Below are 21064 nucleotides of genomic sequence, written 5' to 3'. Positions count from 1 at the left end.
CTAGACAGATGCAGATTTTTTGAGCCAAAGCAATCCCTCTGAAGTCCAGGTATCAGCAACATAGGAGGAAAACAAAGCATTCCTTGTTGACTGGGACTCTTCTGCCTTTGGAGTTTGTCCAGCCTCTGTATCACCAGCTGTCCCAAAGAACCTCTGGAGATGTGGTTCCAAGCAGTTACACTGAGAACGTGATATCCACACAGCGCTGCACCAGCTGCTGGGTGACACAAAAGGTCCCCACAGCCCCTGACTGCCCTCTGGCACTACCCAGAAGCAGATACTTGGTTCATTATTAAGACTCCAAGCCTCCTTTTGAAGCACTGTCTCAGCCACCAGAGATGAATCAGCACAAAGCCAGGCCACTTTCAGACACACAGAGCAAACTCAAGCCTGTACACTGCCCTAGGCCCAGGCAGGAACATTAAGTTGCAGAGTTTAAAGCTGAAAGGCAGAAAAGCACACAACCTTACTCACATTCTGAAAAACACAACCACCCTGGCTCCCAGTCACTTTACCCTACTTAAGTAATTTGCCCAATTAGCACAATTAACCTTTGCTGCACCTTGTTCTCCACACAGGTGTGGAGAATGCACAAATCAGAATTCCTCAGGCTAATTAACCACCAAGTGTTTCATTTTTCACCCAGCTTAGGCTGTTTTTCACCAGTGGATCTCAAGCCCTTCTCTAGTAGGAGTAAAAGCTTTCTCTGATTTTTCCCTAGAATGGTAATTGTGAGCTACAATTTAACTTCTTCTCAGCAATTCCATATACACTACAACACTAAACTGCAAAAGGCAAAGGGAACGGGGGTTGTGATCAATTCACCACACATTATCTCTGCTGTTTCTTCCTCCTCAGCGGTTGGGCTCCTCGTACTCTTCCTCTGCTCCAACGTGACATCCCTCCCATGGGAGACAGTCCTCCACCAATTTCTCTAACATGAGTCCTTCCCACAGGCTGCAGTTCTTCACAAGCTGCTCCAGCATTGCTCCCTTCCACAGGGTGTAGCCTTCCAGGAACAGACTGCTCCCACAGGGTCACAAATCCTGCCAGCAAACCAGTTCCAGCATGAGCTCCTCTCTCCACTGGCCTGCTCCAGGGCAGGCTTCCTGTAGGGTCACAGCCTCCTTGGGGCATCCACCTGCTCCAGCATGGGGTCCTTCACGAGCTGCAGGTGGATCTCTGCTCCTTCGTGGACCTCCATGGGCTGCAGGGCCACAGCTGCCTCATCATGGTCTGCACTCTGCTCCAGCACCTGGAGCACCTCCTCCCCTCCCTTCCTCTCTAAGCTTGGTGTTTCTCACATAACCTCATTCCTCTCTTCTCCAGCTGCCAGTGTCCAGGTTTTTTCCCCTTCTTAAGCACATCATCCCAGAGGCACTACCACTGTCACTGGTGGGCTCAGCTTTGGCCACTGGCAAGTCCATCTTGGAGCTGGCTGGGATTGGCTCTATCAGACAGAAGAAGTTTCTGACATCTTCTCACAGAAGCCACCCCTTAGCCCCCCTGCTACCAAAACCTTGTCATGCAAATCCAACAAACTCCTCTCACTTCTTCTCACTTTTCCTGCTTCCCTAAATCATGTAGTCCTGGGACAGTTTTGTTAAAAATCCGTGACTTTTTTTGGGACAATTTTTTCCATGCTGAGCCATGAAGAGAGCAGTGACCCATCTCTTGGCAGGGACATCTCAGTTAAATGGGTTGTCAACAGCATAGGAAGAGCAATGGAAAGCTGAAAACCATCCAGGTGTTGAAGGATTTCTCCTCTGTGTGCTCAGGCCCTTTGCTTTCACATCAAAACTGAGTACTTTGCTGATGAGCCAACCTAAAACTTTCAATTTGATACACTTCATATCACACTCAGCCCACACTGGTCCCAAGAGATCTGTGTGACAAATCGTCAAAAGAACTAGGAAAGCTCTAGTCCCTAAGTAGTTTAATATTACTTTGTTTGTCTAAAGCTCTTCAGGGATACAGCTGGAAGTAGCATTACTGGGCCTACCTGGGGAATAGTCCCAGTAACATAATACTGGCAACAGCCACCTCCAACTTCTTTGAGCTCAGCAGATGCTTATTTGGATCATAATCTACTTTTGAGTCTCCTGGGGATTTTATTTTTAAGATTACTCCAAATTCAGTTTTCTACTTAACATTCTCAAAGCAGACCGGGTATGATTTTGCCCGAACCCACTTCAATACAGTTACATCTGGTACCTGCCTCCAGAAGTCACATATCAACAAGTCTGAAGATTTGCATGTGTAAAGCAGGGGGTTCATTTAAACAGTGCCCTTTAAACCTCCTTTCCTCAGCCTTCAAGGCCTCCATATATTTTATCACAGCAGTTCATAAGCTGCCATGACTTCAGATTCTTCCCTGCAGAGCTGTTTCCTGACAGTGCTCATCCAGCCATGACTGGGAGGTGCAGGATGCACAGCAGAGCAGACTCTCTCATCCCTGCTCCTCCTCAGAAAGCCCTTTGATGCTCCTCCATCAGGGAATTAAGGTTGTGACAATTCTTTGGAGCAGCAGTGCATCAACACCAACACCACCACCACCAGAAGCACACAACCCCCCGCTGGCTGTCCTGTCCCTGTCCTCAGTGACCTCTGCTTCCTGCCCAAGGTGGCTTGGTTTCCTGTAGCTGCCTTTCCACCAAACAAAGAAGAAACATTTTCTGTTAGTATCTGCTGTCCTATTAAGCCCTGAGCTGTTTATCACCATTGCTACTGATTTTGTCCCTTCCAGGTGGGAGAGAGGTGTCATTGGGGACAGCTCAGCACAGGCACCTACAGCTGGAACAAGTTTGTCACCCCAAAGGTGTCTGGAATGGGAAGGAGCTGTTCATCCCCTCCTGCACATCCCCTCCTCCTCCCTGGCTGCTGGAGGAGGGTTTCCCTGAGTGCAGACACTGCACAGAAGAGGGACAGTTCTAGCTGGGACCTGGCACTGAACCATAGGATAAGAAGGTGAGAAAGGCTCTCTGGAGAGTCCCTGTCCAGACTACTGTGCCAGGCAGGGCTAACAAGTAGAGCAGGGTGCTGGCATGTGTCAGCCCACCCTGTAGTTCCTGCCCCTGCCACCACCAAGCGTCATGGAAGCCTCTGATCATCACCTCCCACCCAGCACGGAGCAGCAAGGGCGGTCACCATGGCCCTGCAGGACAAATGGGAGCCCTCCAGAACGGGGAATACACTGGCCTGCAGCAGCACAGAGGGGAGCCCAGCCCATGGGTGCCAGGAGGCAGCGCTGGACACCCTCAGCACCATCCCTGGTTGCAGGGAATGGGCACTGCTGCAGGATCAGGCAGGCACCTTGCTCAACAGTGTGGAGGAAGGAGCTTCCAAAAGGTCCTCAGCTCAGCACAGGCCATGGAGCCAGGGCACCTGGGCCAGGGAAGACTCCACCAGCCTTCGTGGAAGCATGAGCTTTGTCCCCCACCAGCCCTTAGCACCACCAGCTGTGACTCACCCGCCCCAGTGAAGAGTCGTTTGCAGAATGGAAATGTTAATGAATCACCTGGGCCCCCGAAGTCTCCAGGCTGTTTTGGAACCCCCCTGTGTCACAGTGCCACACTGCCCAGGCAGCTGAGGGGGATGGCACAAGGCCTTCTGGCAGCACTGCATGGCAGAGCCGAGGAGCACAGGCAGGACACAGGGACACTGGGTTAGATGAGCGTTAGTGGCGCACGTGGCAGGCAGCTGGGACCTGTTCAGCTTTCCTTGGGCCACCAAAGAACCTGCTGGCAGACCTGTGTCTTCACTGAGCGTGGAGACCCCTGCCAACGACTGTCCAAATTCTGGGCCTCCCCCCAAGCCCCTGGCTCCAGCTCCTTGTTTCAGCCTCCTCATTTACTCCAGGGTGTGTGGCCACACCTTTGCCCTGCTCCCTTTCTGCTGAAAATGTAACTCACGAAGGGCACACCGAGAGTCAGTTCAGACCAGTGTCCCCAGAATACCAGGTACTGAAGGGAAACTTTTTGTATCATCACCATGTTCTCCCTCCTTGCTCTGAATTGTTCCCTACTAAAAAGAAGCTTTTCTCAGTTTCTATTCAGGCTTTCCTTTCCAGCCACTAGCGCAGAAATTTAACTTTTGACAGACCACCACCCTCTCCTCAAAATGCGCATAAGGACTTGGGTCGATGTATCTCCAGCAGCTCAGGTGGCTCCAGCCAAAGCCACAAAACAAACAGAAGTCCCCACATAAGTCCTCCAGGCCTTCAGGCTTTAAGCTTGATATTGGGGAACTCGCTAACATAGGAAATAAAAGTATTACATCAATTGCAAAACAATTACATTCAATTTCCTTGCAAATTTAAATACAGCGCAATTCAAGGGTCCTGCCTAAAGTGCTGACAGTTTTACCTGCCCTGGCTGGCTGCAGGTTGTATTATGAGTGGGTTTGCATCATTTAAGGGGGAAAATGCCTGTCTACAGACATAGATAGTACTTATTAATGAGTAATGAGTGTCACTTCCCACAAAGACCGTTTCCCACTGCTGGCCGTTTCTAACACCTCAGCCACACATCATCCACTGTACCAGCACAGCCCTGTCTCTTCTCCTCCGCAGCCACTTCCAGCCCCTCCTGTGTGCCTCACCCTAACACCTTCCTTCTCACCTTTCCAGGGCATGGAGGGATGCACACCATAGCAGGGGAATGCATGAGGAGGGAAGAATGGCAAGGAGTTGTTTTACCAACCAGCTGCAGCCACAAGGGGAGAGGCAGAGGAGCTGGGAATGAAGGCATGAGGGGGGAAAAAAATGGGTGTGAGGTGTATGGAAGGCGTTGCTTTGTCTTTGTTTCTCACCATCCAAACCTCTTTGAATTGGCAATAAATTACTGTCCCCCAGCTGAGTCTGTTCTGGCAGTGAGGGTAACTGGTAAGTGCTCTACCTGCATTTATCCCAACCATGAGCCTTTCCAACTTATTTTCTCACCTCTGTGCTGTTCAGGAGGGGTAGTGAGAGTGGCTGGGTGGCCAAGGGGGAGCTGATTGGGGTCAGTCCACCATAAGTACCCAGCATTGAAATTTCAAGCACCGAGAGTGTGTCCAGCTGGCAGGTGTCTCTTCTATAGCACACTCCCAGTGAGACTCTGAGTACCTCACACAAGGCTCAGCCCTGCTTGCCCCATTCAGCACACAGGGATGCTGAGAGGGAAAAGAAGCATTTCCATCTGCATCTCTGGCAGAAACATATTTGGAGCCCTGGCAGGGCCTTTGGAGACCAGGCAGTGGCCTGGGGAAGGAAGGATTCCCAACAGACACTGCCCAGCTGACCCAGCAGCTCCATGCAAGGCCGAGGGTTTACTGGAAGTCACCATGGAGCCTCACTGCCCAACTGCTCCCTTTTACATTCAGCAAGAGATCACAGAGATACTTCAGGTTCACAGTTGTGTTCAATGTACTCTTGGAGACCACAGGAAATTGCACTTTTTAGAAGTAGACCTTCAGGGGAGGAGTAGCAGTTTTTTCCTCTTTTTTTTTTCTTTTTTTTGTCACAGAGGAAATTCGAAGTAAAGAATGAGATGAGTAAAAAGCGGTTAAAGAAAGACTGAATTTCCGAACCAGTTACGTGATGAATTCTGCTAGCAGGTGATTCAATGGTTCTGCAAGAGGTTTTCACACCCTAAGAGCAAGAGCAAAGTGTTCAGCAGTGGTACCAGACTTACAGAGGGCACAAACCACTAGACAACAGTTGCAAGAAAACAAAGGAGAGCAGTTTGGTCACAAAAAAAGGTCAATCTTCCAAAGAAGGCTATACAAAGAAGCGACACTTGCCGTCTAAGTGATGTTCCTGGAGAGTCAAGGGTTTAAGACAAAACCCATTTGTTTCTTTCATCTAAGGCACATCCTTCCTTCATATAACATCATTCTCTCTCTCTTGGTGTGCTGCTTTGGACCTGGCTGCGGGCTGGTGGAGGGGACAAGCTCACCCCTGTCACCATTTCCACACACACTTCTGGTGCTGGGCCTGACCCCGGCACAGGCACTGTGGGAAATCAGCCGGCTTCTCTTCAGTGCCTCATAAAGCTGGGGTTTACAGGCAATGAGCCGAAACACCGAGAAACGAAAGCCCTGCTACCAAGTGCCAATTTTAGGGTTTGGGTTTTTTTCAAAGAATTCAGTGGTTGTACGGCTGCTGGCAACTCTGCCTTCAGCCACAACGTTCCTAACGGCACTCTTGAGCATGGTAGCCTCAATGCCTGCCACCATGTCCCCATGTTCTCCTGCTTTGTCCCCTCAGTGTATCCTCCAGCTTCCTTCAAGCACCAGGGCTGGATTTTTCCTTACTTTTGTCTGCATGAAGATAAAGGATTGCAGAGGGGGGAACAATTTTGGCTGAAAGGCTGGTCAGGACTTTCAGGTGGAGTCCCATAGGAGAGAGGAATCAGCACCTGGAGGCAGAAGCTCCCAGCGCCACCTATGGCCACCACCAGCCCACAGAAAAGAGTCTGGTGGCAACAGAAACCTGTGCAGGTGGTGCTCTGTTCCTTCCAGGGGTCCTGTGCACAGCACTGGCATTTCTCCAGTAGCACTGCAATTCTACCAGCTCTGGAACATGTTAAATCTGTGACTTGGAGAGCTCTGGACACATGGATGCACAGACTAGCAGATGGATCTCACCCTGTCTTGCTACTAAACACCCCCCTGTGCAGAATAAAATGCATATGATGACAAAATAAACTCTTCAAGGGCAGGGAGACAGGACCTCAGGATGGTTCAAACTGGATTAAGAAATTACCATCCCCTTCTTTCCATTGACAGCCTTATCTGTCACCTCCTCCAGCCCAGCAAGCAGGGTCTCCACAGGATGTGAGTGGGAAATTTCAAGCAAAATGATCATTTCCTTTTGCTGCTTAAGGATAAACCAGTCAGCCAACCCACCCTCACTCAAACCAAGTGCAGCAATGGGATTTAACTACTGAATGTGCTGAATTCCTCCCAGTCCTTCACTGCTGATATCAAGCAGGGAATTTGAGAAAATTGCATCCTCTTTGTGCATTTTTGATCCTCCGTGGTTTGGATTTCTCTTTCAGGACTGTAATGAAAGTTAAAGCTTGGATACCTGTTGTTCATACAGAAACCTTATTAGGAGACAGAAATGTTCCTCTCTGATGCCTTTTTCTCTGACATATTTTGCCTCTGTGTTGACATAAACCTCACACTAGTGAGGAGAGAGAAACATCAGGAGAAATGCATGTCCCCAGCACAGAGCTGAGGCGAACATGCAGTCCAGTTCTGATAGTCATTCAGATGGCTCAAAAGGCCAGCTATTCCCCTGCCAGTGCAGGTTTCCAAGCTGAAGGCCCCAGGGAATTAGATGACCAGTTTCAGTCCCCAGGAATGACAATGGGGAACCAAAAGAATCCCCAACACAAAAGGAATCTGGACAGGGAGACTTTTTCAACTGTTGTTGAAGGAAACTGGTTGTGGAATATGGGGAAAAGAGAGAGAGATGTAAAATATCTATGATGGTTTGTAAGGGGAGAGAGAAGCTGATTCTCTCATAGGGCTGAGTTGTACAGACTGTGCTGAGGAATGAGGAGGCAGCTGAGGGAGAGGAAAGCATGTTGTGGTTTGATATTTCGCCTGGAGCTTTTAGTGCCTTTGCTACCCAGAGGAATGAGCAGCTTATTTCCAATAAAACCTGTGAGCCTCCAGAGCAGAAAGCCTGTGTGCCTGTTCACACAGCTGCTGAGGGCTTGGCAGGGGCAGCCAGCCAGACCAGTGCCTATGGGTAGGATCCTAAAGCAGCATTGCTGGTCACACCACAGGCTGGGGACTCAGCATCTCTTCCCAGCCACCTGGCAGAGACACCCTTGCAGGCACTGCCAGCCACCTCCTGCACCACAGGCTGTAGTCCCACATCTCCTGGGACAGGTCATGTGCAGGGAGCAGAACACCTGGCTCTCCTCATTACCCCAAGAGATGAATCAGCAACAAGCCATCAGCTTCTCTTCTTCTTTTCCCTTTTTTTTTAGTAAATAAAATCAACCAGAAATTCACATGCAACTTGCAGCAAAATTACTCCTCTTTTACTCATCTCATCCTCTCCTCTGCCTTGAACCTCAGTCACTTAGTCATGCCTAAAATTACACTTCTGTAACCATGATGTAATACACCCATGTGTCAGAGCACTAGGGGAATAATAGCAATATCTATGTCTACCCCTCTTCCCTTTTTCCTGTCTCTAACCAATAGACAATGCTCCTTCCCAACCTGGTAAAATTTGCCAGAGTCTGTGCAGCTCCCTGGGCTGGAAGAAGTGACCCCACACAAGAGATTGTAACAGAAACTCAGGGATCCCAAGGCTGGCTTCAGGTAAAAAAAAAAGAGGTAAAGGGAGATTTTAAAAAGAAAAAAAGGAAAACAATAATCAGCCTCCAAAAAAGCAGCCAAAGCACCAATGAAACTTGTCAGATCCAACAGAAGGTTGCTGCCTGCACTCACAGGATTTGAGTGGCTTCAGACGTATCAATTCTTCCATTCTTACTCACGCTCTCTCTCCTCCCAGGAGGCTACAGAAACAGTCCCATCTCACACCTCTCACCAGTGCCAGCGCCAGCTCTCTGCCTGAGCTGTGAGGTTTCCCAGCCAAGCTGTGTATCCAAGGAAGCCTGCCAAGAGTGAGTCCATGCTGTGGCTCCATTTCTTATCCCTACACCCTGATGCACCCACCAGGGATCAGCTGGGGATCGGCCACTGCTCCTTCTGCTTTTGCTTTACCTTTGCTGTGCGCCAGCCACCTTCCTCCCATCCTGAGTGGCCATGGACTGGGGAAGAGTCAGTATACATGGATGCAACAGGCAGTACTGGTGAGAGAGATGCTGGCCACAGCTGTGCAGGGAACATTCCTCCCTCCCTGACCAGGATTCCCTCTGCTTCCACTGCGCTTTTGCCATGGAAGCAGCAATTGCCCTGCCCATACAGTCTGGTCTGTGATGCAGCCCCTTCTGACACCTTGGTTACAGCACATCCTGAGCCTGCACAAGGTTTGCAAAGCACTGGCACCTGGTCTCCCTTCTCCTCCACCAAGGCATGTAAAAAGGATACAGCATCTAATACACATCAACCACAAAAGAGGCCATATCGCTGCCAAGCAGCTCTCTGAGCTTGGCCACAAAGCAGAATAAATATCTGCCATGCAGAGCCCTGATTTGGCCAGCTGCACATCCAGACACATGGGCATCTTCTGGGGAGGGTTCAGCTGCCCACACTGTCTGTGTCCTCGGCAGTGGAAGCAGACCAGAGACCTCTTATCAGGAGATGATCTGGGCTTGTCACTTCTTGTCAGCTATGTTCTCTGCAGGGGGGGTGTCTCTGGAGCCCTGTTAAGTAGTGCTGAAACCCTGAGGCACCTCCACACTTGACCCAGGCTGCTCGGTCAGGAGAGAGGATGTCAGCTCAGACCACTGCAACCATGGCCTGCAGGACAGAGAAAACCCAAACATCCACTGGGTCAGTCCTGCTGATGGACCTGGGATATCCTTTCTAGTGCAGAGACCCTTCCCTTGGTGGTGAGGGAACAAAAAACTTGGTAAGCTCAAATTAAATTTCAATAATTTATTTTTATTAAATAATTTTAAGTACAGTCCAAGAGCTATTAAAAATCACAGAATAGTTTGACTTAACGATAGCTCCAACCCCTGTTTATGGAAGGGACCCCTTCTGCTACACCAAGTTGCTCAAAGTACTGTCCAACCTGGCCATGAACACTTCCAGGGATGTGGCATCCACAGCTTCTCTGGGCAACCTGACTCACCACCCTCTCAGGGAAGAATTTCTTCCCAATGTCCAATCTAAACCTACACTCTTTCAGTTTAAAGCCATTTCCCCTTTGTTCTGTCACTCCATGTTCTTGTCACAAATCCCTCTCCAGCTCTGTGGGAGCCCCTTGAGGCACTGGAAGGGGTTCTAAGGTCTCCCTAGAAACTTCTCCAGGATGAATAACCCCACCTCTCAGCCTGAGAGAGCCTAATGTCAGAATTTAATACTCATTGAGTATTTAATGGTAACAATTAGCAAAAATTTCTTTAAATAAATGCTAATTAGCTAGATAAGCAGATGACTTTAATAAAGTCGGTGTGGCACAAGCAGCCCATGAATTGACTCCATGCAGCTTGCAATTGTGTAATCCTGTCATGGCCTCACTTCCAATCTTTAGTCAGAGCCCACGAGCAGTGGCTTTGCTCTGGGCAGTTTAGAGGGACATTTGAGGAAGGGATCACCGAGCAGAACCGTGTCTCACTGGCAGCTGAGCCGCTGACTGCGCGTGGTCACGGCCGCTCTGACTCAGGAGCGAGTCTCAGAGCTGCAGCTTGATCCCGCAGGGATAAGCCAGCTCTGTTCACCTCAGGAGACCCGGCACTATTTTGTAACAAGACTGTCGACCCCACTGTGCCACTGCCTCCAAAACATGCAGGTCTGTGGTGCCTTTAGCATTTCAGAAAAGGACAGATCTTGTCCCTTCCTGGTGCACAGTGTGTGCAAGTGCTCATCCTGCCCCAGAGCTGACTACAGCCACACCCTGCATGAGTTACTGTGCGCTGACCTAGAGAAGCCTTTGGGATCGTTCCAGCCCTTCCAACACCGTACTAGCAGACAGAGTAACTTCAGGGCAGGCTTCCTGTGGGCATGGAATGCCCTGCTTCTCTCCAGGCTGCTTCCCGGTAAAGAAGGGAAGCACACGATGTGCTCGGCTAGTTTGGCTACAGAGACAGCTGCAAGCTTGCAGGCACATGTACATGCAGATTCCCACTCCCCACTTGGATGCCTCATCACTAGGAGAGCAACACAGCACAAACAGCAATCAGAAGAGGACAGCAATTTCCAGCCTTTCCCGGCAGGGTCTGGGTTCAGCAGCTCCACCTCTGTGCTGTGCAGTTTGCCCCTCTGATACGTGCAGGGGCAAAGGCAGTGAGAAAGAATCAGTCAAGCCATAAAGTCCCTAAGCTTCATCCTTTTGAGATACTTTCCATCCTGAGAAATGCAGTAGAAATATCAGCAATGGCTGTGTGAACAGGGGCGCAGTTTTCCCTTCACACTGGCCACAGCAGTAGCCAGACCCCTGAGAAGATTCAAAGAAATAAACTTCTCTGAAGCAAACAGCACAAACTGCAGGCCACAAGCACCAAACTGAGAGCAGCACCGTGGAAAAGGAAACAAATACTTCAGTCTGCTGAAGAGCCACACTCACTGAGACCAACAGCAGAGCTGCAAGAAGGCAGGAGCCCAGGCAAAGGTGATGATGTACCACAGCTACAGCCTTTGTGTCCTGCCTGGTGGCAATGTGAGTGGCAGCCCCAGGGTTAGAACTCCATGGACCTGACACCAGGATGAACAAATAGGGTTTGGGGTTTTTTTTACACCATTTCTTTGCCCTTCAGACCACTCTGTGAGAAGGGCTTCTGGGACCAGAGATCACACAGATGGTGCCTTTGGGGACAGCAGCATTTCTGCTCAGCCAAAAGCGCCCCGGTTCCACTCAAGCTCAAAACTGTGGTTTGAGCTCAGGTCCTTCCTGGTGGTCAAAGTGGGCTTGGGCTGCCTCGTCTGTGCTGCCCACACCACACCTCCCCCATCCCCAGATCCAGTTTTGATGCTGGAGCTCCAAAGCCTCATGGAAAGGACGCTGGGCACTGCCAAGAAGGCAGCAAAGTGGGATGAGACTCCCAGATTTCTGCCACACTGCTGGAGAAGGAATGAGGTGCTGACCCCTGATCACAGAGGCCTTGCAGTGCTTTGACCATTGCAGAAGCCTGTTGCACCAAATGAGGAGAGGACAGTACCATTCACTAGAAAAATATGTATTTACCATCTGTGTTTTGCTCAGGAGAGAACATCTCATGACAAGGGGCCCAGCTGAAGTCATGCAATTGACAGGTGCCAGCATGTCACCACCTGCATCATGAAAGGGGTGGCAGACCAGACCTCCATGGAGGACCCTCATGTGCTGCAGGGGCAGGAGGGGGGGTTTGAGGTGCTGCTTTCACCTCAAGCCCCACTGCTCTGCACTGCTGTGTTGCTGAGATTACATCAGCAGAGCCTGTGGTCACCCCACCATCCCCACCACCACGGTGTGGTCAGGCTTCCACTTCTGGGACACCCCTCATGGCACTGCTGCTTCTGGCATGTTGGGATGAGTTAAATAAAGGGGTTGGGGAGCATTTTCTGGGATGGGAGTGGTCAATAACACAAAATGAGCACAGCCCCTCTTCCAGCCCAGCTAGCCGGCAGTGCCTGTGGTACAGCAGTCACAGTGCTGGGCAGGGTGGCCAGCCGTGGCTCAGGGGGAGCAGTTGTTCACACTACTCATTCCCACTGTGGTGTCGTGGCATGACTCAGGCACCTCCTTAACACCCACCCACCAGCTGTCCCCACCAGGGCCGTGACACCACGTGGAGCAGCAGGTCCCAGTATCTTCTCAGGTAGCAAGTAGTGAGTTCCAACAGGGTCTTCAGCACGCTATGTTTTGAGTTTGTCAGGGGTTTTTGTAAGGAGAATATGTGCAATTCTCTTCAGGCTGATACAGTACAGTGCTTTCCAGATGTCTGCTTTCAAGCCTTTACCAGTTGCTTGAACCCCCTCCTGCTGGGAAACTCAAACATGGTTTCTCAATGGGTTTTGTGGTGCCACTGTGCCCAGGTAGCACTCACCCCTCACACATCCGTGTGTGTGTGTGAAGGGGCTGCCAGCCATGCTCCATTTCAAAGTTTAAACAAGCCGAAGAAAGTCTTGGATTCCTCAAAATTAACCAGAGCGATTTTGGAGACGTTGACATGCAAACTGTCCATCTTCCTGAGCTTGAAGAGAGCCCCCAGGTAGCTGTTCCGGGCCCACATCCTCTGCCCTGTGCAGTAGTTGATGCCTTTGTCCTCCATGAGCACGAGGCTGCCCGGAGAGTTTGGGTTTCTCTTGTACACGACGTGGGACAGGACCTGGCTGTCACAGGCGCTGCTGCGGAAGAGGACATTGGAATACACAAAGTACAGCCCGGGCTCGTTGATGACCAGCCCCCGGTTGTGGTACTGGACACCACTGGTGTAGGCATGGCCAGAGATGGGCTCCCACTCCAGAGGGAGGTCCCGCTGGGCTGGGTTCCCTGGAAGCCAAAACAAGACAAAAAGAAGGTGGTAAGTACATCCAGTTGAGTGTTTTTTCCTCAAGTCACACCCCATGTCACAACAAGGCAACCGTTCTCCAAGCCTTGTCTGCAGTGCAGAAAGTCCTCCCCGACCTCACACCTCACCAACACCAGCCCCCAGTGACAGCTCCTGTCCTCCACACCCCAAAGCCAAGCCAAAACCAGGCCTCACTGAGAAGCATAACTGAGGGGGAGGGTTTTATCTGTGGAGCAACTCTCTACTCTCAGAGCAGATGTGTTACCCAAGCAAAATAGGAAAGCCTTGTGAGGTGGGCTCCACCCAACTATAGCCATGCCACCCCCTCATCCCATCACACCTGCCCATTCCCCCCTGCTCCCACCTCCTGCTGCTCCCTCACCTGTTAGATGGGCTGCCTTCCTCGCTTCCTTTTGCAGTGACTGCTCCTTCTGCCCTGCACAAAGATAGGGAAGACATTGGCCACGTGCTCCATGGAAAAGTCAGCCTAGAGGGCAGTGGGAGAGCCAGCCACAAAGCTGACACCTGAGATCCATCCCACTGGCCAGGCAGACCTTGTCCTCAGGAAGGCAGAGCACAGCTGGGAAAATCTGCCTTCCCTGGAGGGCTGAGTTCCCTTTGGAGAGATGGGCCAGTTCCAGTGACTCAGTATCTGGATCCCATCCCACTCCATCCTTCACTTTTCCTCAACATCTACTTCATGTTCTCTAATTTTGGAAGCAGCCTGTTCTTTTATCAAGCCAATTAAATTTTCCTCTCCGCTCCCCCTTCTCCTTTACACTATTTCCCTGTTTCTATTTATTTATCCAGCCCCCTCAAGAAATTCGGGGTTATTATTTATGTTCAGCTTTTGCTAAAGAAGCCTGTGATCAGAGCACTGAGCATCCAGTTCAAATGTCAGCTCCCCTTCCCCTAAAGGGGAAAATTTATTGATATAGGAGTTGATGAGAACCAGGACTGCCCTTTCCCAATAATTTTGCTATTTCAAATTTGTTTTGATTCAGTATCAGAACAAATTTGAAAATAAATTAACTTTTCTAATAACCAAAATCCTCCAGTGGGGAAAAAATAAAACTTTTCGGATATAGAAAAAACTGTCAAGAGGGCTGAAAATTTCTTTCTGACTTGGCCGTTTTTTGTAAAGGATATCCTCACTTGTAACATTAACATGGAATGCAAAAGAGAAGCAATAGTTTGGAAGTTCAAAACACAACTTTTAAATTGGTCCACTCAAATTGAAACCCTGGGTTTTTTCCTAAATGAAATCTAGAAAAATTGGCAGGTTCTTGTGGAAAGTTTCAATTTCACTGGGTTCCTCCTCCAGGCACAGACTCACCCGTGAGTTTCTCTGAAGCTGGAGGGATGTGCTCAGCGCTGGCAGACTGTCAAAAGAGAAGAGGGACACTGGCTTAGACTGAGAGCAAGGACTGTCTTTGACAGTGGCTAATTCTGGATGCCCATGGGGAGCTGCGAAGTGCTAAGAAATACACAGGAAGAGACCTGGCAGCACTCAGCAACATAAAGAAATCCAGATAAATCAGTCACCGACCGAGCAGTCCCGTACGGGAACAAGCAACCCCCTTCCTATGTCACAGCAGACACTGGTATGCCACCATCCTGCCCCTTGGGGAGCTCTGCACCACCTGAGCATCTCAGACACCATTCCAAATGTTTCTTTTTCCCTGTTTCCCCAGGGACCTGTGACCAGCCAGGCAGACCTCACCTCTCTGAGTTCATCCAGTTCCTTCTCCAGGTGCAAAATCTTAAACATGCACAGCCCCACTCCAGTGAAGGCCACCAGGATCAGCAAGAACACCACGAGGAAGCCGACGCTTCTCCTTCCCCTGTTGTTCCGAGGCTTTCTCCTCCGGTCGGGTACCGGTGGTGGGAAAGGACCCACGGGGGGTGCCGGGGAGCAGGAAGCACCTGCATCAGCACAGCCGTCCACCCAAAAGATCTGGGGGTACACGTAGTTCAAGTTCTGCTGCATGGCCGGGAGCGGGATGGGCTGGACATGCCTGGTGCGCTCTTCCCTGTGGCACCCGAAACCTGCCGGGCTTGGCCCAGCCTGAGCCCTGGGGACAGCCCCAGCTTTGCCCTGGCACGGCTGCATCCCTGCAGCGGCGGACGCCCAGCTCGGATGCTGCGACTCTGAGAGCCTCAAGCATCAAAAGCCTCACGCATCAACATCAAACCGCCTTCCGGCCCGGGCTGGCGGGTCACGACCCCCCCGCTCCTCCCACAGCTCCGTCTCGGGACACGCGGGGGCTGCGCTGCCGCCCGGGGCTCAGCAATCCAACACCCTGAACAGCAGCCCCAAAGGATACGGGCGGCTGCTTTCCCACTGCCCGTCCTGGACCGCGAGCAGAGCGAAAGGAACGACAAACTCTCTGGCATCCTGCACCGCAAGGGAGAGACAGAGCTGAGGACTCCTGCCCACAGCAGGAGGATGAAGAACCAATCCCAAGTGGGATGCTAAGGAATCGCTTCGTTCCTTACCTGTCCGTTGTGCATCCCCCCCTTTCCTCGGCAGCTCCGCAGGGCATGGATCCCGGGGCACGGAACACAGGCGCTGTACTGCTGTGATAAAAACCTCAGTGAGAAGAGGAAGCCACTGTGAGTGCTGCAGCCTGAGCAGAGCTGGCCCAGCATGAACAGCCCAGGCAGAGCCAGCTCAGGGGGCTGCCCTCCTCCCTTCCAAGGAAGAACCCAGAATCCAGACCATGCTGCAAGGGCCAGCACTTTTAAGAGCTCATTACAATATCCTAATGAAGAGACACAGGGACATTTCCGTTTCTCAGTTTCCATTCCTTGTTTACTGCAGATTTCTAAGCAGTGACAGTGAGATTGACCCACGGATTTACAGGTGCACACAAGTGATTATAAACAATTTTTCTTGCATTTTACAGCCCCGTGTTGAAGTGTGTATTTGTATGGAGTGGTGTTAAAAAAGAAGGAAATGCTTAACACGAGCAAACTAGAGATTTGTCTCCTGTGGCTGAAGGAAGCAATCACAATGTGCAGGCTTTGATCTTGAACATCAAAACTGGGATCTGAAAAGAGCACATTTGAACAACCTATGTACACTTGTTTCTCTGAAGCAAGGGCTCAGCTTTGCCTGCAACCATAGCAATAAATCAGACATGCTGACAAAGTCTTGCCTACACCACCAGACATCCCACTGCTTTTTGAAGATATTCACCAACCCTTTGCTGCAGCAGTGCTCCACAGCAGGGGTTTCATCTGGCTCTTCCTCACACTTCTGGTTTTAAAAGAGACAAAGGCAACATAAATCCAGCTCTAACAAGTTCAAGCTTGGTCATGCCTACCCTGGCTCAGTCATCCTCTCTGTATCCCAGAACAGCATTCCCCAGCCACCCAAGGACAGGTCCCCATCCACTCCCACAGCCGTTACAAGAGAGGGTCACACAATGGCTTTGCCCAGAGAGGATCCACTCCCAAGTTTTTCCCGACACTGTGTTTAGTGCCAACAGCTTATTGAGGTGGGATTGAGGACACAGTAGCAGTTTCCCTTAAATGTCACAAGTGTTCTTACTTCTAACCCACTGCTTCCTATTATCACAAAGATGCTTTTTTAATGGGTGGGTGAGAGGGAAAGAAAAGGAAACCAACTGAAGCAATTTCAGCTGCACCTTCTCTTTTGGATGCCCAGATCAAGAGCCTGCTAATACCACATGCTGTGGCAAACCAAAGATTGGGGCTATTTTACCATCAAAAAATGCTTAGTGCACAACATGCTTTCAGGGACCTCTTCCTCTGCTGTCACACTCCATTTTCCTGTCACCACCTGCAGACACCACCAAGATGACACACACTGACTGGAAGATGGTGTCAGGCAGAGCTGTGTCTGCACAGCACATCAGGATCAGAGTCACAGGATGGCTGGGGTTGGAAGGGACCTCTGGAGATCCTCTGGTCCAAAAAAAAGCAGGTTCTGGTGACTGCAGGCTGTGTGTTCTGCTGGCTTCCTGCTGCTCAAGTGACACAGGATATTAACAGGGCTATTGAAATAATGGCAGGACAATTTGCTGTAGTCACATGAATTTTGCTAAAGGCCTAGAGTCAGAATTTAGACAAGGCTGAGCCCTCCTAAAATGTGGGACAAGGACAACTGGGCAGGAAAACAGGGCATAAGAAAGACAAAAAGGGTGACAGATTTGCCTCCACCACCCTATCCCACTCTTGAACCAGTCTGTACACTCTGTTTCCAGCAGCCCTAATATGTCATTTGAACAGGAAGGAAGGAATATTTTCCAATGGAAACACCTTCCATAGCCCTTACCAGAGAATTGTTCCCCTTTGCCAAAACTAACAAAAACCATTACAGACTGAAAAAGAGGATTTGCTCAGAACACTCTCCATCCCCAATTCACCCTCTCCCAGAGAGGTGGGAGCTCATATTAACAAGACATGTAATTATGCTGAAGCTGATTGCAGAGAATCAGCCAGCAGCTAAGAATTTGTACCACCAGGATTTAGGGACAAAAGGATGACCTGCCTGAAATACCCCAAAGAAAGCAGGACTTGAATGATCCAGATCTAATACTTGACAGAAAATAAAACCTGAAACTTAAAACAAAAACTGAAGTGTGAACCTCTGTGTAGGAGAGGCTCTCACCATGTTTTGGACAGAGTCTCTCTGGAAGCAATTAACAAATCTTTCCTCTCACACTAATGATTAGTGGAAATGCTAAAAAGCAGCTCTTGAAAGCCAACAGGGCTGCAGAAATTACACCCAAGAGCAGCTGAGAAAGTTGAGGATCATTCTCATTCAAAACCACAGGATTCAAAATAATGAGGACAGCGAATTCAATCAGAAGAAAACAAGGCAAGAAACAAAGACTGCAGATCGAGCTCTTTGGGTAGAAGACAATGAATTAGAAAGAAAACAAGTCTGCAACTGAGAGGCTCCTCAGCTGGACACGAGCTTCCAGCCCATGGGCTCCCATGAGAGCTCACATACAGCACTAGACAGCTACAGACACTCCTGGAACTCACTTCACAAGTCTTTGTTCAACTTCAGAGAGGTTCTGGAAGAAGTTGCAGTAACTGTTGGACAGAGAAGAGGTTCAGATCTGTCTGTTCAAGAGCAGATTGGCAGGGAGGGATGGATGGTGTGTGGAAAACCTATAAAGAGAGGGATTATTTCCAACAGCAGAGAGCTCTTAAATCTCACAGAATAAAAAGCTTCCCAAGGAGTCACTAAAAGTGACAGTTTGGAAGAGATGGATTTTCAACTGAACATTGGTATGGATACTTGTGAAAGCTGCCTCCAAAGGGAGAGGACATTCATCTGCTGAAGCCTGAGAGGGGTGTGGAAGGCAACAGAACTCACCCAGCATTTGCAGTTAGCACTGACATCTTCATGTTGTTTTCTTTCTTACATGTTTTTTCAACAGTTTGGTCTCTCAAATGATGGTGATGCTTTTCATTTCCTGAACTGCTCTCCTTGCTAGGAGCATTTGCAGCACATGTAAATGCCATGTTTTGGTGCCATGGCGAGGACATTCAGATATTCACACTCAAGAACAGGTTTTAAAGTCCACGGTTAACAGCCCTGGCCTGGCATTACAGTGTTTAGTATGTCCCTCTTCCAGTGAGCAAAGTGCTCTGTCCTCTCCTCCACCATGATCACAACAAGCAGGCAGCAGCCCTGAATTCAGCAAAAGAGGGCTCTGTCCTGAGGTGAGAGAGAATCCAAGGAACCAAAGCAGCCGAGAAAAAGAAGAATACTTAAAATACTACTCTGCTGCTTTCATTTCTTTGGTGCCCATAGTAAGTGCAGGGAAATGACGTATAGTGGTTATGAGGTAATGAGATCTATTCTGAGAAACAGAAGCAGGTCACTTCATATTGTACAACAGCTTAGTAAGGGGACAAAATGGAACAAGGTGCTGTAGTCACTCACAAGTTGTGAGGAAGATCAAGAGAAGGTGGAGGTGTTGAGTTCCTGTCCCCCCAAATGGCAGTTGAGGGGAGGACAGGACATTCACAAGCCCTGCTGTAGAGTCCATGCCCTGTCCCAGCCTCTCAGCACAAAGCCAGCCTTGGCCCTGGAAAACACCAGCTGGCTCTGCTGGTCAGGGGGCCTAGTTGGTACTTGACAACTTTATTTCTTCTTGGGAGCAGCCATTCTCAGCCCATTCAAGATAAAAACTCTAACTGTGTCATTACAACTCGCAGAAGCTTCAGTAGCTGCTTCCAGTTATTTTTCCAGGAAAAGAGAAATAGCAGACAGGGATTCTTGTTTGCTGCAAGTTCGCAGAGGGCCCCGCAGCTGGACGGAGGCTCCAACCACATCTAACAAGGGAGAAAAACAAGCCTCAAAGTGGCAAACGTTTCTTTTCCATCTCTAAGTCCACAAGGTGCAGAGAGTTCACTTCCTCTCCGTTGCCTTCCAAAAGCCGCCCTGCTGCTGTGGAGTTAATGGCAACTCTAATGGAAAGCAGCAGAGTAAGGGCCAGTTGCAGCTCCCAGGCCCTGTGTCCAATATGAGACAGCAAGAAGGCAGCAGAAGGCTCCTTGGAACCTTCTTTCAAAATTACTCTGCTTAAATTAGAGAAAGGATAAGTAAGAAAAGATTGGTGAGTTTCAGTACCCTTTTCCAACCTAACCTTTTATCTGAGCAAGCTCTTGGAAGAGATTCTTGTTGCGCTGTCACAAAGCCCAGCAACATCTCCAGCAGCACCTGCTGCTGTTCGACACTCAGGGTTTCCAGGAGATGAGCCACACAGGGCCTGCCTACAGCACTTTGTGGTCAGGGCTCTACACTTTAATTGTTCCAAATGAAGTGGAACATGTTTGTACCTAATTAAGCAAAACCTGCTAAGCTGTTCCATCTTGTGCTGTAACTCGGCAAAAGCAGAAGCCACACAACACCTTAGACTTGAGCTCTCTACTTACATCACCACACAGCTGGTAGAGTTTGCATATTTAAAAAAAGCGTGGATTTCCACTCTGATGCTTAATATATATAACCTAAACACCTTACTTTGGCAAACACAGCCAGCAACTCACACAAGGTGAGTGTTTGCACCTATCCATCCTCACATGGAAACCTCTGCATTAAAGATTTTTTTGACCTTGGGCTCAGGACCTGCCTGGACTGAAGGACACCATCCTCACTCCAGCATACACATTGGCTTCTTTACACCAACAGCTGTCCAACCTTAGTATGCAATATTGTAAGATTGTCCCTCCATGTAAGTATCCACACCACACAGGAATTTGAGATGTATAAACTGTCTTCATTAGAAACTACTATCCCTACACAAAGTCCATAACCAATTTAAGAGACTTGATTCTAAAAAACTCTAATTTTGAAAGCCAGATTGTGTGACATTAATAAAACTGCAAGTAGAAAATTACTCAAGACCCCACATGAAAGGAAAACATTAAGCAGTAATAACCTGATGATAAGAGAACTTTTTTTTTAAAGTGGTTAGATCACTAAAAGCTTCCACCAGCAGCAGGTGGATGCTGTAGTTCAGTCTCCAGTCTCCTGCCAGAACACGTTCTCAAGTCTGCAAAAGCATAATTGGCCCTTGTAGGTTCCTTCAGATGTGTTATTCCCATGGCACACTTCCCACATGTTCATTACAGGACAAGCTTTATCACTGGTATTTTTCCACACAATGCATCAACTCCTTAGACCTAAGTCATGTCCAGTTTTTAAAATGTATAAAGAGAGCAGGTTATTAAGAGACCAGTTTAGAATGCATTTGGTTTCACATCTGGAATTGTTAACTTGGAAATCTGAACATGTGCTTAGGATTTCGACATGCAGTCTCATTTATCAGCATAGTGTAGATCTGAGAGTCTTTAGTTCACAGAGAGTCAACATGGGCTGTTTTAGAATTCAGTCACATCCAGCTTCAGGTGATTCTTACCAAAGAGAAAAGCCCAGTGGTTGCCTGGGC

At 49.3% G+C, this 21064-nt stretch overlaps 1 protein-coding gene across 1 annotated transcript; it reads right to left on the bottom strand.

Annotated features, from left to right (window-relative positions):
• Positions 1–12710: 12710 nt before the first annotated feature.
• Positions 12711–15237, bottom strand: FASLG (Fas ligand; the record flags this gene model as incomplete). The annotated part of the gene is made up of 4 exons (XM_082287012.1): positions 12711–13105; positions 13507–13560; positions 14461–14506; positions 14848–15237. 4 exons carry the CDS (start codon positions 15235–15237, stop codon positions 12711–12713), a joined length of 885 nt encoding a protein of 294 aa, XP_082143138.1.
• Between the last annotated feature and the right edge of the window lie 5827 nt (positions 15238–21064).

This window comes from Coloeus monedula, assembly GCF_965178545.1.
Source record: "Coloeus monedula genome assembly, chromosome: 9".
NCBI lineage: Eukaryota > Metazoa > Chordata > Aves > Passeriformes > Corvidae > Coloeus > Coloeus monedula.
This window is presented reverse-complemented; position numbering and strand designations above follow the sequence as displayed.